Source organism: Sminthopsis crassicaudata, chromosome 1 (assembly GCF_048593235.1).
Source record: "Sminthopsis crassicaudata isolate SCR6 chromosome 1, ASM4859323v1, whole genome shotgun sequence".
NCBI lineage: Eukaryota > Metazoa > Chordata > Mammalia > Dasyuromorphia > Dasyuridae > Sminthopsis > Sminthopsis crassicaudata.
In genome coordinates, this window is record NC_133617.1 from 217,393,421 (window position 1) to 217,410,115 (window position 16,695).

At 39.0% G+C, this 16,695-nt stretch overlaps 1 protein-coding gene across 1 annotated transcript; it reads right to left on the reverse strand.

The window, feature by feature from the left end:
- Window positions 1–13,156: 13,156 nt before the first annotated feature.
- MC5R (melanocortin 5 receptor) lies at window positions 13,157–15,439 on the reverse strand. The gene is made up of 2 exons (XM_074274333.1): window positions 15,264–15,439; window positions 13,157–14,193 (listed from the first exon to the last, which is right to left on the reverse strand). Exon 2 carries the CDS (start codon window positions 14,153–14,155, stop codon window positions 13,178–13,180), a length of 978 nt encoding a protein of 325 aa, XP_074130434.1. The 5' UTR covers window positions 14,156–14,193; window positions 15,264–15,439; the 3' UTR covers window positions 13,157–13,177.
- Between the last annotated feature and the right edge of the window lie 1,256 nt (window positions 15,440–16,695).

Genomic DNA, 16,695 nt, shown 5'->3' on the forward strand with positions numbered 1-16,695 from the left:
CCTTCCTGCCTTAGAGCGGTAGCTGTGACCGCCCTCTTAATAAAGGAAGCCTCCAAACTGACCTTGGGGTCGCCATTAGAGGTTTTAACCCCCACAGGGTCCAAAGCATTCTAGAATCCAAAAGCCATCAGTGGCTCTCAAGTGGGAGAATGACTAAATACCAGGCTCTCTTATTAGATACTCCTGACTTGAATCTTAGAATTTGCCACACGCTAAGTCCTGCCACCCTCCTCCCTGACGTCTCTCAATCTGGAGAGATTGTCCATAATTGCGAGGACATTATAGACACTGTATATTCTAGCAGAGCTGACTTGAAGGAAATTCCTCTTGAGAACCCAGACGCTGAATGGTTCACGGACGGGTCTAGCTTCCTCAAGGATGGGGAGAGAAAGGCGGGTTATGCAGTGGTATCTCTTTATAGCACCCTGGAAGCTAAGCCATTGCCTCCTGGCACCTCAGCACAGAAATCCAAACTTACTGCGTTAACCAGGGCTTTAGAACTGGGGAAGGGGATGAGAGTCAATATTTATACTGATTCCAAATATGCTTTTCATGTTTTGCATGCTCATGGAGCTATTTGGAAAGAAAGGGGCTTGTTAACAGCAAGAAATTCTCCCATTAAACACTCGGGAGAAATTCTACGTCTATTACAAGCTGTCCACGAACCCAAGGAGGTCTCGGTTATATTTTGCAGAGGGCACCAGAAGGGAGAATCACTTCAGGCTAAGGGAAATAGGCTGGCAGATGCAGCTGCTAAGACGGCTGCCCTTATGCCTCTATTGACACCTTTAATTCCCCAGCTAACTGAGTCTTTTACTCCTTCCTATAGCACACAGGAGAAAGCTTTGGCAGAACAAAGGGGGTACAGTCTTTCTCCCTCTGGTTGGTACCAGACTCTCTCAAACCACCTCTTAGTTCCAGAGGCAAATCAGTGAAAACTGATCTCTGGTCTGCACCAGGCTACGCATCTGGGGAGGAATGCCCTCCACTCTTTGGTTGAATGTGTTTTCACTGGCCATAGGCTGGGGGAAATGATCAGGCAGGTCTGCCAGGCCTGTCCAATTTGTGCCCAGGTGAATCCTGAGGGAGCCGTTAAACCCCCACCTCTCCTGAAGCCAATTCAGAGGAGAGGCACTTACCCTGGCGAGGATTGGCAACTAGATTTCACGCATATGCCCCCTGCAGAGGTTTCAAGTTGCTTCTAGTGTTCGTGGACACATTTACGAACTGGGTAGAAGCATTTCCTTGCAGGACTGAGAAAGCCCAGGAGGTGTCCAAATGCCTGTTAAATGAAATCATACCTCCCTTTGGTTTACCTGCCTAGTTAAGGAGTGATAACGGGCCTGCCTTTATTTTTCAGGTGACACAAATTGTAGCACAGGCTCTTAAAATTACTTATCACCTTCACTCTGCCTGGAGAACCCAAGCCTCGGGGAAGGTGGAGAAAATGAACCACACCCTTAAACGAGTCCTCACTAAATTAAGTCTTGAGACTTAAAAAAAAGAAGATTGGATTAAAAATCTCCCTGTCGGGCTTCTTAGAATCAAAATTGCCCCCAGAAAATCTATCAAATTCAGTCCATTTGAGCTCTTGTATAGAAGGCCTTTTCTAACAACCGACTTTCTTGTCAACCCGGAACAGCATCTGGTCACTCCATTTGCTTCACAACTTGGTGCAGTTCAGAAGGCCCTTTCTGAATATGCAAATTGAGCATCTTCCCCAAACCCACAGATGCTCTTACTCAGGCCGATTTCCCCTGTCAATCCCGGGGATATGGTCTATTTAAAGAGCTGGAAAGCCCAGGGGTCTGACCCCCTAGGCGTGAAGTGGAAAGGCCCATACAAGGTCATCTTAACTGCTCCAAATGCAGTTAAACTGGAAGGGTCCCCCAGCTGGACTCATATTTCTAGGGTTAAACATGTTGCTTCTGTTTCAGATAACCCAGTTTATTCCTGTGAACCCATAGAGGACCTGAAGTTTCTCTTTCGCAAGACGCCAGGGAAAGACACTGGAGAAAGAAGCTTCTCAGGCTAATCTTTCTCCTTATGAGGACTCTACTCTTGATACTTTCTCTCCAGCTTTCTTGGTCCTACTCTGTGGGTCCTGGGAAATGGGGTGACAACTTCCTAGTCAGACTCGGGAACTCTGCGGGGAATGGGGGTGTCCAGGACTGCTGGGTGTGCCATCACCACCCTCAGGGTGGGTCCCACATGCAGCCTAATGCTTTCTTTGCAAAGGCTCCATTCCCCCAGGCCACCAGCTCCTCAATAGATGCCACCCCTTTTGTACTAGCCAACCCCCAGGGGAACTACTCTGACCCAACTGTTCCCTGCTTTCTGGCTGGGAAGGATCTCATATCCATCACCACACCACAGAGACAGTGGTTGTAAAAGGCTGGCTGGATGAAAGACATTCAAGAGAAAATCCTTACTCCTCCCGACTCTTCCTCTGGGTGGGGCCCCTGGTTCTTAACCCCCATCCTAACTCCACTGTAACGTGCTCTCCTGGCAGTTACAATTACTAGTCTGTCCTAGACCCACCAGAGTACCTTTGACCACTGTCCTTTGCAGTGTGAGCTCTACCCGGCTCGCCTCCTCTGAGGCCTTCTAAGGTCTCTGGCCACAATCTCTTGAATTTATAGCTTAGTAACCGGTAGCGCACTCAAGAACAACCACGTGTAATCTTAAAAGCCTTTATTATACCTACTCACATAATGCCTTAACTGATGCCCTGACTTGTTGGTTCCCTAGTGAACACCTGGTCAGAAGACCCATGTGTTCACTACCAAAACCCTTACCTCTTTCGGCTACCCATCTTGGCTTGGCCACCCAGGCTGGTGAGCCAGGGTGAACAGCAGGAGATTAAAGAGGGCGGTTGCTGCCTGCAGTGGGCTTATATAGGGCCTGTGAGGTCACACACACAGCCAATCAGCGAGAGAGTCACCCATTACGAAACTATCTCAATATGGCCAGGATCCCGCCCAAGGGCAGTCCTAACATCCACAGAAATCATTTCTGGGCCTCAATCCCGATGCACTGTGTCCGCCCATTTAAAGGGCCCTTACAATTCCCTTTCTCTTGTTTTGCGGGAACCGCACATCTCACCAAGCTAAACTTTTAGCACCAGCTATAGTTCACTTGATCCATGAGATGACAGTGTTATGCCCAAGGAGGTACAAAGCAGCAGATCAGTAAACAGAAGTATGACAATGAGAACCAGGCTCAACAGTGGCCCAAATGTTCAACCCATTCATCAAAGTCATACTCGAGATAATAAGCCAAAGAGGTTGGATGCCAATGAGGTAGGATGTCAACACTGAGGTGGGAAGTCAACAAGGTAAAACATCACAATTCTAGTTAACAAATATCAGTAGGTAGGTTGTCACAATTCTAGTTACATTTATCACAGTTCTAGACCAATTCTAGTTTCTTACAATTTTCTGTTGCACTTTTCACACTCCTAGAACAATTCTAGCTTATCACAATTCTCAATTGCACTTGTCACAATTCTAGAACAATTCTAGCTTATCACAATTCTCTATTGCACTTTTCACAATTCTAGAACAATTCTAGCTTATCACAATTCTCAATTGCACTTGTCACAATCCTAGAACAATTCTAGTTTATCACAATTCTCAATTGCATTTGTCACAATCCTAGAACAATTCTAGTTTATCACAATTCTCAATTGCACTTTTTCACAATTCTAGAACAATTCTAGCTTATCACAATTCTCTATTGCACTTTTCACAATCCTAGAGCAATTCTAGCTTATCACAATTCTCTATTGCACTTTTTACAATTCTAGATTCACAGGTGCACATAAGCAGTCATGTCCAGTAACATTGTCTCAATAACAATGGCAGGTGGGTGTGTTGGTTTTTCACCCACTAATTTAAAAGCATAGTCCTTCAATAGAAAGCATAGGGCAAAGCCTCTTCCCAGGCCACCATATGGCAAGTGGCCACGGGAGAAGCAAGCAGGCCCATTGTCCATTTACAGTCTTTATATTGCGTATCACCCAAAACAGTCCATCTCAGCTGCAACACTGGAACCGTGTCTGCTGTCTCTGGTGTCACGGTCAGGAGGGGCATCGCTGCCATCGTCTGAAGGGCTGCGGACATCTGGCTGGTCTCTCTGGACTGTTGTCTGGTCCTTCTCTTGGATCCCCAGGTTACAAATGTCTCTCGTGGGGATGAACTCTGCTGCTGGATCTGCACCTAGGAAGGAATGTCCCCGGGGCCCAACTTGGGCCTTTCCAAATGCCATCCAGGCCTTTCCACATCACAGTGGAAACAAAGTTGTTGTCAAAAAGATTAACAAGTCAGACAAAAGTCAGTCTGTCACTTAGCTGCACTTTCTGTGTATGCCCGAAGTGCATTGCTAAGGTAAAAGGCAAAGAATTTAAAAATGTAAAACCAAAATAATTTAAAAGTGTAAAACCGAAATAGATTAAAAATATAAAACCAAAATAACTTTAAAATGTAAAATCAAAATACTTTGAAGATGTAAAATCAAAAGTGTTTAAAAATGTAAAATCAAAATTTAAAATTGTAAGCAATCACATATCCCAAAATTCCCTTCTCTTGTTTAGAAGAGATCTTGGGGATAGTCTGTGCAGTAATGACTTTACTAGAACACTCTGGCTATATCCCTGAATTCTTTTGCCTAAAAATCAAAGTTTGAGTTTCTGATACCGAATTGTACTCCAGGAGTGTGAATCAATAAATCTGATATTTTCCTCCTGGGTCAAAGATCACACACTGTCTATTTATTCTAGTGATTAAAACAGCAATTTTCCAACCCATTCTAGACATAAACACTGTTTTATAAGTACCCGTAGGGGGTTGGGAAATCAAGCTCACCTGTGGAAGTGGAAAATCCACGAGGTAAGAAAAGAGGAGTTTCAACTCTCCAAAGACGATCCTAGCAGTTTTACAGGTATAAAACTCCACTCTCTCTAACTGCAAGGTCTTATCCCTGTAAGGTTTCTTAGAAATTAACTCAACTGTATTTTTAAAACTTTTCTGATTATATTCAATAGCCCACAATTCCTTTTTGCCTTGGGGCATAAAGCCCACTCCTGTCCTTTGAAATGAAGACACAGGAGTTTTGAATGGATTAATGGGCAGTGCTGATGGTATTATCGCCCTTCCTTTTCCTCCTCCCCCTTCTCCCTTGGCCCAAGAAGGTGAGGCAGAGGGAAGAAGAATTGGAAAATTCCCCAAAGGCTGATTTAAAACCAAACCTGAGCTTTGCACATAAAAAGAACTAAACTTCTTCTCAATGAAAGAGTAATCAATAAATTCCTTAAAACAACAATGCAGGAGGTAAACCAACAAAATGCTAAGAAGAATTTCTACAACTGAAGTCCATGTGGTTCGTTTATTTCCTTCCTTAGTTTCAGCCACTGGTTTGAACTCTTCCTGTTCTATCTGTATTAACCTAGCTTTTTCTTCTTTCTCTAGCTCAATCTGTAGTTTAACCTGCAATTCCAGCAACTCTTGCTGTGGCATTTCGTACTCTATACTGTCATACATACGCACTAGCTCTAGGTTGCTCCCTCTCCGAGCTATATCTAATAGGTGTGGGGATAGCCTTTGTGGAGCTTGATTACAAGCTTCCTGCTGTTCTTCAGTGGTGATCTTTGTTAAAAGATCTTCCATCTGGCTCTTTAACCTCTTTATATAATAAGCATTATGTTCAGCTGTGTCCTTGAGCCTGATCCCAGATTTACCTGGGTCCATATTGCTTCTCTGTCTTCCCTCTTAAGTGGCGTTTCTACCGGATCTTTCAGAATCTTAATTCTGAATATTAAATATTTTCAAAACCTGATAATTCCTGATGCGTCCACCACGTTGGGCGCCATTTGTAACGTGCTCTCCTGGCAGTTACAATTACTAGTCTGTCCTAGACCCACCAGAGTACCTTTGACCACTGTCCTTTGCAGTGTGAGCTCTACCCGGCTCGCCTCCTCTGAGGCCTTCTAAGGTCTCTGGCCACAATCTCTTGAATTTATAGCTTAGTAACCGGTAGCGCACTCAAGAACAACCACGTGTAATCTTAAAAGCCTTTATTATACCTACTCACATAATGCCTTAACTGATGCCCTGACTTGTTGGTTCCCTAGTGAACACCTGGTAAGAAGACCCATGTGTTCACTACCAAAACCCTTACCTCTTTCGGCTACCCATCTTGGCTTGGCCACCCAGGCTGGTGAGCCAGGGTGAACAGCAGGAGATTAAAGAGGGCGGTTGCTGCCTGCAGTGGGCTTATATAGGGCCTGTGAGGTCACACACACAGCCAATCAGCGAGAGAGTCACCCATTACGAAACTATCTCAATATGGCCAGGATCCCGCCCAAGGGCAGTCCTAACATCCACAGAAATCATTTCTGGGCCTCAATCCCGATGCACTGTGTCCGCCCATTTAAAGGGCCCTTACACTCCACTTTTACTCATATTTGGTCCTTGTATTTTCAGACTACTGGTGGGAGTCATTTCTTCTAGGCTTCAAGCTTCAAACTTTCAGCTGCTTCTACAGCCTGCAGACTCTGAGACTCAAGGAGACACACACCCTCTAGACTCAGCTGCTGCCATCTTCAGATCCCGTGTTTCCCTTCCTGACATGGACCCCCCAAATGAACTAGGGACATCTCTACGACCATTTCCAGCTTGAAGAAGCTACAGAAGATGAGACCTTCGTCCCTTTTCCCCAAAAGAATTTGGTGGGACTTGTCTCAGGGGGGAATCTGATGAGGGAAACTGAGGCTGGAGACCCTAAAAAGTCACTTTCCATGTTGTCCTGACCTGGAAGTCAGCTAACCCCACCTCTGTTAAGTACCACTAATTTACCTTTCTATAGAGTTCAGCTGACACTACACAAGTTTTCTATAGAGCTGAACTAAAGCTAAGTACCCCTAGTTAATTTTCAATAGAACTGAATTAGTTAAGTACCTCCACTTAAGCTCTAAACAATTTGAACTATCACTAATCAAACTTTCTATAGCCTTACTGAAGCCTATTCAAACCCAAAAGCTCTGTATTGTCTCAAATCATATATAAGAGGGTGGGAAGAATGGGCAGGTGAGCCGAAGGGACAGAACTCTAATTCCATCAGAGTTCTGCTCCAATTGAGATCTCTTGATGATTTATAATAAACTTAAACTTCTAGTTTTACTTTTAATTTAGTAAATTCTTTTACTTCACCCGAGCCTTGTCTCATCAAAAGCCTGCACATCCCCAACACTTCTACATAATGGAGACCATGTGCAGTGAAAAACCCAAAAACATACGTATTTTATGCAAGGTGGTGGGCTAGGCACTAGGGTACAAAGACAAGAGTAAAATAGCCCTTGGATTCAAGGAATAGGATTTTACACCAAGTTAGAATCTAAGGAAACGGAAAGCACTCGTTTACAAAGCTTTCAAACACCTGAAATTTTACTAGGGGATACAATGTGTAAAGAGATAAATCAAGAAAGTTTATATATAGAGTAATTTTAGGGGAAAGGGTACAAATAACTGAGAAGTATTCAGGAAAAATCTCATGTAAAAGATTGCAATTGAACTGAACCTTGAAGAAAACAAGTATTCCAAGAGGTGAAAATAATGGAGTACATCTCGGGCCTGGGGAAGAGCTTGCAAGACGATATCAACATAGGAAACGGAGTGGTGTCTACGAGAAATAGCAAATCAATCAGTTTAACTAAACAGAGTATATTAAGGAGAGCAATGGGAAATTGTCTAAAAAATTAGGTAGGAGCCTGACTATGCAGGGTTCCAAATGTCAAATATTGATCAAGTGAAAAAAATTATTTTGGCCTGTATTTGTAAGAAATGCATGGTTTTATCTTTATGAATTAATGTCATTTTTGAAAGAAGAAATGGTGTCTTTGATGTGGGGGTCAGGATAGCAATTCCTAATTCAAAATACACATGTGACAAATTCACAATGACCTCTTTCCCAAAAGGTACATTTATTTAATAGAAGAAGTTATGAACAAAATGAAATGTTAAATAGACACTAGGAGTGATAAATATGACACATTGCATATAGTTAGTAAGGAAGGGAATTTTAACAATTAACAATGGAAAAGATAAGCTCTCCTGTGGAACTTAGAATTAATCAGTAGAAAAGGAATATGCCATGAGGTACAAGTACTCCATTAACTGGAAGGCTAAATCCATAGGGGAGTATAGTAGAATATCCAGAGATAGCTATAGTAAGGAGAAAGGCACCAATAAAGAGAAGATAGTATGAGGAGGTAGAAGGAAAATCTCATAGAAGGCTTAGTCCTGAAAAGGACATAGCAAAGATCTTCATCATGAGCATAACTTTTATAGGGGAAATATAGCCTTGGGAGTTTCTCAGGAGAGGAGGGGAAATAAAGGTGGGAACAAGGATGAATATTGAAATGTTGAAGATACTAAAAAGCCAGTTTGGGAAAGCAAGATTATGAAAAACAATTTAATCAACTAGTAAACAAAGTATTAAAGATGAAAATAACTCTTTGAAAATTAAAATTGGGCAAAGGGAAGCCAGTAAAGCTAGGAGACCAGAAATAACAAAACGGAATATTGTTGTGCCACAGTTCTCTTTTATTGTCCTGACTCAGTTTTCCTAAATTGCTCTGCCTCAGTTTCTCTAATTGTCCTGACTCAGTTTCCCTAATTGGTCCTACCTTGGTTTCCTTATTTTTTCTGCCTCAATCCCCTTAGTTGCAAACTCCCCCTCCGGTTCATTAAGACTGGTATAACTCAGAGGTTATAAATTGTCAATGTGTAAACTCAAAAAGGGGGGAATCCAGACATTCTGTCTCTAGCCAGATACTTTCTTACCTCCCAATTAGTATCCCCCAACCTATCAGAACTGAATTGATGATTCCTTCCTGGAGATTCCCTCTCACCAGAGTTTGGACTCCACCCCCCTGCCTTTGTTTAGCTACTGTGTGTAAATATGTCAGGGAGAACTCACATTGGCTGCTGGATGCTGCAGCTGGATGCTGGATTCTTGGAGAGGATAGTCTCATTCAGCCCTGAGACCCAAACCATGGATCTATTTGGTCCCAGTAAATCTCTCCCTTTTAAATAAATTATTAAATACTCTCTAATCTCTATCTTGCCTCAGTTTCTCTGGCATTATAATATAAAGAATGAAAAAAAAAAAAAAAAAGAACTGAATGTGAAATATAAGAAAAATAACAGATCTAGAGAACAGATCAAGAAGAGAAAATATAAGAATAATTGGAATACCTGAAAGCTGTGACCAAAAATAGAACTTTGACATAATAAAGCAAGAACTATTCCAAGAAAATTGTTTTGAAATAATAGAACATGTGGGGAAAGTGGAAATAGAAAACACCCAAAACACATAGGAATATTATTGCCAAATTCCAAGAGAAAATTTTGCAAGAAACAAGAAAATAAACAATTCAAATATGCTGGAGCTACAATTAGAATTGTACAGGAATTATCAACAGCCACAATGAAAGACTGTAGCTCCTAGAATCATATATACTGACAATCAAAAGAACTAGGACTATGGCCAGAAATATCATATCCAGAAAAATTATTCAAAATGCTGAATGAAAAAAAAAAAAAAGAACATTAAATGAACTTACAGATTTCAGGACTTTCTTTTAACCAAATCAGAACTCATTAGAAAATGTAACATATGAGAGCCAATATTACATATTAATTTCAAGAAACTTAACATGAACAAATTGTTTTATATTTTTATATGGAAAAGTACATTATGTGTTTAAGATTGATATTAGCAATTGGGTAGCTCAAAAGAAAAATTAGGGCAGATTTAAGGTAAAAATAGTAATGATGTTATACAAATGAGGTGCAGAGAAACAATAGACATAGAAGCATTAGAGGTGGGAGGAAGACTTGTGGTTCTTAAAACCTACTCACATAGGGAATAGGTTAAATAGACAACAAAACAAATATATATATATACACATATATATGTGTGTGTGTTGTGTGTATGTATATATATATATATATATATATATATATATGTATGTATATATCATGAAGAGTATAGAATCCTCCAAAATCTGTAAAGAAATAAGGAAGGAAAGGGTGGGCAGAGGGGGAAACAAAGGATAGAGAAAGGAGACAAGGGAGGGATCAATGGTTAGGAGAGAAGTAAAGTAATATCAAGGTAAATTAAGAAACAGAATTAAAGCAAAGAGTTAGCAGGGATAGGAAAAGTATGTGGTGTGTGTGTGTGTGTGTGTGTGTGTGTGTGTGTGTGTGTGTGTGTGTATCTAAATGTGTTATATAAATGTATCCCTATTTAACTATAGCCTGCTTAGGGAAAGTCAGAGGATGAAAAGGAAAAAAAGAATAAGGTAAAAAAAAAAGTGTGTAGCTGAGAAGAAAAGAATCTATAGGGAAGTTAAGAAAAGATGGACACTCATGAATATAATTTCTTCTACTATTATATAATCCTTTCTTGAACTAATAATTTATTGCTATGTGATTTGAATCCTCCCTAAAGTTCTACTGGGCACATGACTGTTTTATTTTGTCTTCCTTTTCTGTTTCTCTCTCTCTCTTTTTTTTTTTTTAATAAAATTTTAAAAATTCAAATGACAATAAAAAAAAAATGACAGTCTGGAACTAAGTTCCTAGGATGACACTTGTAACATTTTCTGAAAAAGGGAATAAATAACTTGATTTAACGATTCATATCACCTGAGAATGATGCATGTTGATAAAGATACTATAATAAAATTTAACACTAAATGTACCATCTCAGCTGTCATTGGTGCTGAAAAATTCTCAGTAAAACCAAATAAACCAAATCAAAAACATTCAATTGATGACTACAAATGTTTTTTCCAGTTCTTCAATTTTATTTATTACTCTTATTTTTACACCAAATAGAGTTCCAGAGAAACAAAAACTATTCATACACAAGACCATCAAATACATAAAATGGATATATATATATATATATATATATATGTGTGTGTGTGTATTTTTATTTACTCATTTACAGTTATTCATGTTTCTATTCAAAATACATCCAGTCCTTCCAGTTGAAGGTCCAAAGTCTTGGGCAGTTCTTGGGTTATTTACATAGTGATTAAAATACATTTTGAACATTACTACAAGGGCCTCAAAATAAAAAGTTCTGATCTTATGGCAATCAGGAAGAACCAAGAAGGAAAGCTTTAATCTTATAGTAGCTGGATATTCAAATGAAATACTGTGAAACCATAATTTCACACCCCATCTCTAGAGACTATCCAACACTGCTGGACTATCTAACAATAGCTGGTCCAGACAATTAGAAAATAAATAAAATAAGCATAGTGAGATTTTCTGGAGCAATATAAAGATTATTTACTTTTCTTTAGTGTGAATGGGTGGTTAGAATAGAAATAAATTACTTATTTAGTCAACAAGACAATTCCAAGCAGGTGGAATGACTTTTTTGATATAGAGACATGTAAGGCTCTAGAGACCACCTCTGAGCCCATAATATTCTAGTAATCAGGCACAGCTAAAAGAAATCCCAAAAGTCATGTATTCCAACTCCCCAGTTTTACAGGTGAGGAAACTGAGGCTCAGAAAGGTTAAAAATGATTTGTCAAAGACTTCACAGGTAAATAGTAGCAAATCTAGGATTCAAACCCAAGTCCTCTCACTTCAAATTCAATATCTTTCCCTTTATACAACACTGTCTCCAGTGACATTGAGTTCTTCAATCTCACACTGTTCAGGAACCATCATTCATGAAATCATAAGATTTTCAAAAGTAGTCATATCTGTGTTAATTATTTTACATCAAATTTAATATAATATTGAACTCAGATGGAAACAATCAAGAAAGGGACACTATATTTTAAGTCCTGAACCCCAGTGGCCAATTATCAAGTTCTACATTTCCACTACTGAACTTTTTATATCATAACCCACTTCGGGGAGCATTCCAGGTAAGAGTGAGCAAAATTAAAGCAAATCTTTTTAATTCCAAAAGTAACCACATTCATCTCTTCAGACACATTCTTGGATGAGGAAAAGAGAAGTAAACCACTATTTTTAAGATTAGTATGTCTTAACTTCAGTTTTAAAGTCAGACCAAAGTGTTGAAAAATGAATTAGGCTTGCTTCCTGATTCAATGTCAATGTAATTTTTTTGAGACATGGTTTTGAGACTCAATTTGGACATGGTCAATGAGAGGTATATTTTGACCTTAAGTATTGGTCACAGCATAATTTGTGGGCTTTACACATGCTACCTTCCTATGGTTAGGAGTATGGTTCAGGCCTAGGAAATATCTCTCAAAAAAAGTCAATAGGCATCAGGCAACAAAAAATGAGTTCCAGAGAAGTCATTAAAGATATAAAAAATATTACAACATTTTTTTACAAAATAGCAATTTTCACTGGCATGAATTTAATGAATGACTACACACCCAAAATCACAAAACTGGGGGTATGGAGGGGAAAAAAAAAAAAAAAAAAACTTTTTTCAAAGTTGACAATTAATAAGGCAAAATTGGACCAAATTATCCCTCTTAGAAAATGTGTCTAATTCTTAATGAGCATTAAACAGTCATAGAATTATTTCCAAAAGAGAAAAAATACATAAGGTACCAAAATACACCACTTTTTGAAAAATGTAATCAGTTCTCAATTATTTACATTAATGGGGGGGGGGGGGAAAACAGAGCCTACTGGTTTATAAAACTTTTCTTATAATCCTTTGGATTTGGACTAAGAATGTATTACATGATTGGTTTCTTTATTTTACAAGGAAGCTGATTTAATTTCTTGATTCTGTTTTGCTCAGGTTGATGCTAAAGTTAGTTTTCATTCTCCAAGCAAACAATACCAACAGGAATCTGGGGAAATGGCATAGACAGAGAGAGGGAGCGAAGGGAAGGAAGTAGCCTAGAATCTGGAAATTTGAAGTAGACAATATGCTAAATGGATTAGCACAGATGAATTATTGAAGGTTGATTAGCATTCTAAATAAAGCAGAGGAAAAACCTTATATGTGCATCTGATTTTGGAGGAGACCATAAATAAAAGGTTATTATGTGGCTGGACTTGTAGCTTGTCTGCCTATAAAACTATATATTCCTCTGCAACAATTATGTCTTTGTTCAAAAATGAGAGAGAAAAACAGATAGAATAAACACAATATATTTTTAATACTTGACAGGGAACCCACAGGTCATTCTTAGTCCATAGCAACAAATAATCTCCTTGAAGGTCTTCCTCATCTCCTGACTGCGGAAGGCATAGATCAGAGGGTCAATCACAGAGTTACACATAATGAGGATGAGGTACATGTTGAAATGGGACATGAAGCAAATACAGTAAAGGTTCTGGGGACAAGAAATCATTAGGATGAGGTGGAGGAAAAATGGAGCCCAGCAAACAATGAAAACACCAAGTAACATTGTCAGGGTGATGGCCCCCTTCATGCTGATCCTCTGCCGGACTGAACTGTAGCCAGACAGGGCTGCAATCTGTTTCACATGAGTCCTAGCCAGGAGAAACATATGAATGTACAGAGATACCATAAGGAACAACATGGTGAAAAACATGGTAATGAGACAAATGATCACATAAGTAGACTCATAGTACAGAATGAAGATGATCCCACAGCCGGTGCAAAAGGCCCAGATGCACGCAATGATGAGCCCTGATCGCTTCACCGTCATGATGTTGTGGTAGCGCAGGGCATAGAAAATGGTGACATACCTGTCCACTGCAATGGCCAACAGACTGCACATGGAGGCCACCACAGAGATGCAGATCATTGAATCAAACACATTGTCTATATGGCGCACAAAAGCATCTTCCATCACCAGATGCTTATTGTTTATTAAGTATATTGTGATGGTCTCCCAAGCATTGGACACACTCACTAGCATGTCTGCAACAGCCAAATTGCATACAAAGAAATACATGGGGGAGTGCAAGTTCTTATTCTTAACTATGGCCCCGATGACTAAAATATTCTCCAGGAGGCTGATGATACCAAGAGTCAGGAACACCTCAACAGCTATACCCACTTGCTCACAGGGTGAAGATTTGCTCTTGATCATGGGTCCAGACATATTGCCCCTCAAAGAGCTAAAGTTGACATCCAACATGTGGAGAAAAAAAGAAGAGTTCATCGTGAGGGGAAGTAACTCTCTTCTTTCTGGTGAATTTGCTGTAAAACAGATTAGCAAATATGTGATCCAGAGAACAGAACAGCCCTACCAAAAAGAGTGACATGACACAAACAAGCTCAAGACAACAGAGACAATCAAATAGAATGGAATTTGTTTAACAGTTCCTTTCTAGCTATAATCTCCTTTATCAAATCCCTGAAAATCTTGATAATGTCTATAATAAAGTTTTCTGGAATTTGAATTCCTGGTACCACTTTTTTTTTTTTTTTTTAATTTCCATCTCATTTACAAAAAAAAAATAATAAATAAATAAAAATAAGATCATAAAAAACAAAACTGATTTGCTCCCTTTTTGTCCCTTCTCTCTCTCCTCTCTATCTTTCAGGTTTATTAGATTTTATGGTAAAGATAAATGTCTGAAGAAAGTGCATCTTTCCTAAAAGGAATGATAGATGTGCATCTGCTCTCTCAGCATTGATCCTGACTTTCTCAAATCAGATTAAATCCCAATTGTAATAATTAATATAATTTCATTAGCTTCATCATGTTCCCCTTTGGGGTCCTTTCTATCACCACAAAAAAAAATTGGCATCTGCATTTTGAAAATTGAGGGAGAAATTAAGAATTGTTCTCCTTCACTGAATATTAGCTTTTCTCACTTTTGCATTTCTTGAGAAATCATTTTAATCATTCTATAAAAATACATGAACCAGAAAGTGCACAAAAATACTAGCTCCTAGAAACTTCATTCTCCCAGTTACACAATTGCTTTCTGCCCATTGTGATCCAAACACTCCCTTTGCCCTCTAAACCCAAAGCACAGTTTTCCTGTGTTCAGATTTTCAACATTTTTTTCTATTCAGAATGATCACAATAAATATTATTTAACTGCAATCACAAGTTAGATACTGTACAGAATAATTAGATGTCCCCTTCTAAGGGAGTTTAATCAATCATATTGCCTAGAAAAATATCTTATAGAACAGCTTAAGAAATATTCATTTAGCTACGCTTGCTGCTGCTCACACCCTTCTATGCTTACAAATTAAGAATGGGTTCACATTGCTCCCGACAGACTTTTAAATCAGTAGATGTTGTAACTATTTACCAGTCTTGTTCCTTCAGCTCTTACTTCTGTTCCCAGACAGCACTCTTTCTCCCCCAGCTGTTAGAAGTTGCAGCTCTCTCAGGACATCTCAAATCTATAGGTTGTGTTGTTTGCCTGGAACAAGATGCCATCACCAGGGAAGGCAGGAATTCTCAAATCTGTAAAGCAAAAGCATCAATTACCTCCACTCCAGCTGCCTTATATAGACTCACAGAGTTATTGACTCTCCTGAGCTCAGCTTAAGACTCCTCCTCCCTCCCCCTTTCCCGTCTTCCCTCCTATTCCAGTTCTTCCCTCCTTTCTACCAACTTATTCTTTTTTAGAGTAGCTTCTGTGTGTAATGAACCATTGGGCTGCCGGTACCACCTAGTGGTCTACAGTTGTAGAGCAGTTCCCCAGATCCATTAATAAACTTTTCAATGAAGGATGGCTATTTCTTCATTACACACTGAAGATTTTTTTAAAGTCTCCTCCTAGTTTCTTTAACAAAATCTTACCAAAAATGAGTGTGAACCACTACATAGAATTCCCAATCACTCTATTTTTGTTCGCCTGCATTTTTTATTTCCTTCACAGGCTAATTGTACACTATATCAAAGTCCAATTCTTTTTGTGCAGCAAAATAACTATATGCACATGTATACATATATTGTATTTAACTTATACTTTAACATATTTAACATGCATTGGTCTACCTGCCATCTGGGGAAGGGGTGGAGGGAGGGAGGGGAGAAACTGGAACAAAAGGTTTTGCAACTGTCAATGCGGAAAATTACCCATGCATATATCTTGTAAATAAAAAGCTATAATAAAAAATGCATCATCTGCAGCTTCCACAAAACTAAAAAAAAAAAAAAGAAAAAGAAAATCTTCCCAAAAGGCATTTTTTCCCTACTAAATTAGCTACAGGCTATTATTGTTCCTTTCTCACTTTTCTTCAAACTTGTTAAAATTCAATTAGCTCTCAATGGTTCTCAGAAAACTTCCATCTCTGAAACCCCTTTTGTAATACTATTTTCTCCATGAAGCCCAGCAATATTTTCCCTCTATTGGCTGTTTGGTTGAGAGAAATAAAAACAAGAAGTTCTCTTCTACAACTGTCCAATGTATCACTTTATTCCATGATTTTATGCCTAAATCAGACTGCAGAAGAATTTAAATCTTGTAAGCAAAGATCTTCCTTAGATAATAATAAACTCTAAATTTATTTAAAAAAATATAGATGGAGAACTAGAAGAAATCTTGGGGGGTTATTTACTTTACCCCCACTCATTTTTTGAATAAGAAATCCAAGATCCAGCAAGGCTATGTTACTTGCTTAACTTTACATAGACAATAAAATCAGAAGGTGAATTTGAAGTTCACTCTCTCCAAATTTATAATATAATTCAGATCCTAGTAATAAGTATTTCCTATTATTCCTCCCCTCCAT

What these genes read in the sequence shown, in the direction of transcription:
- MC5R (XM_074274333.1), bottom strand. Translation starts at nt 14,155, where the DNA reads ATGAACTCTTCTTTTTTTCTCCACATGTTGGATGTCAACTTTAGCTCT.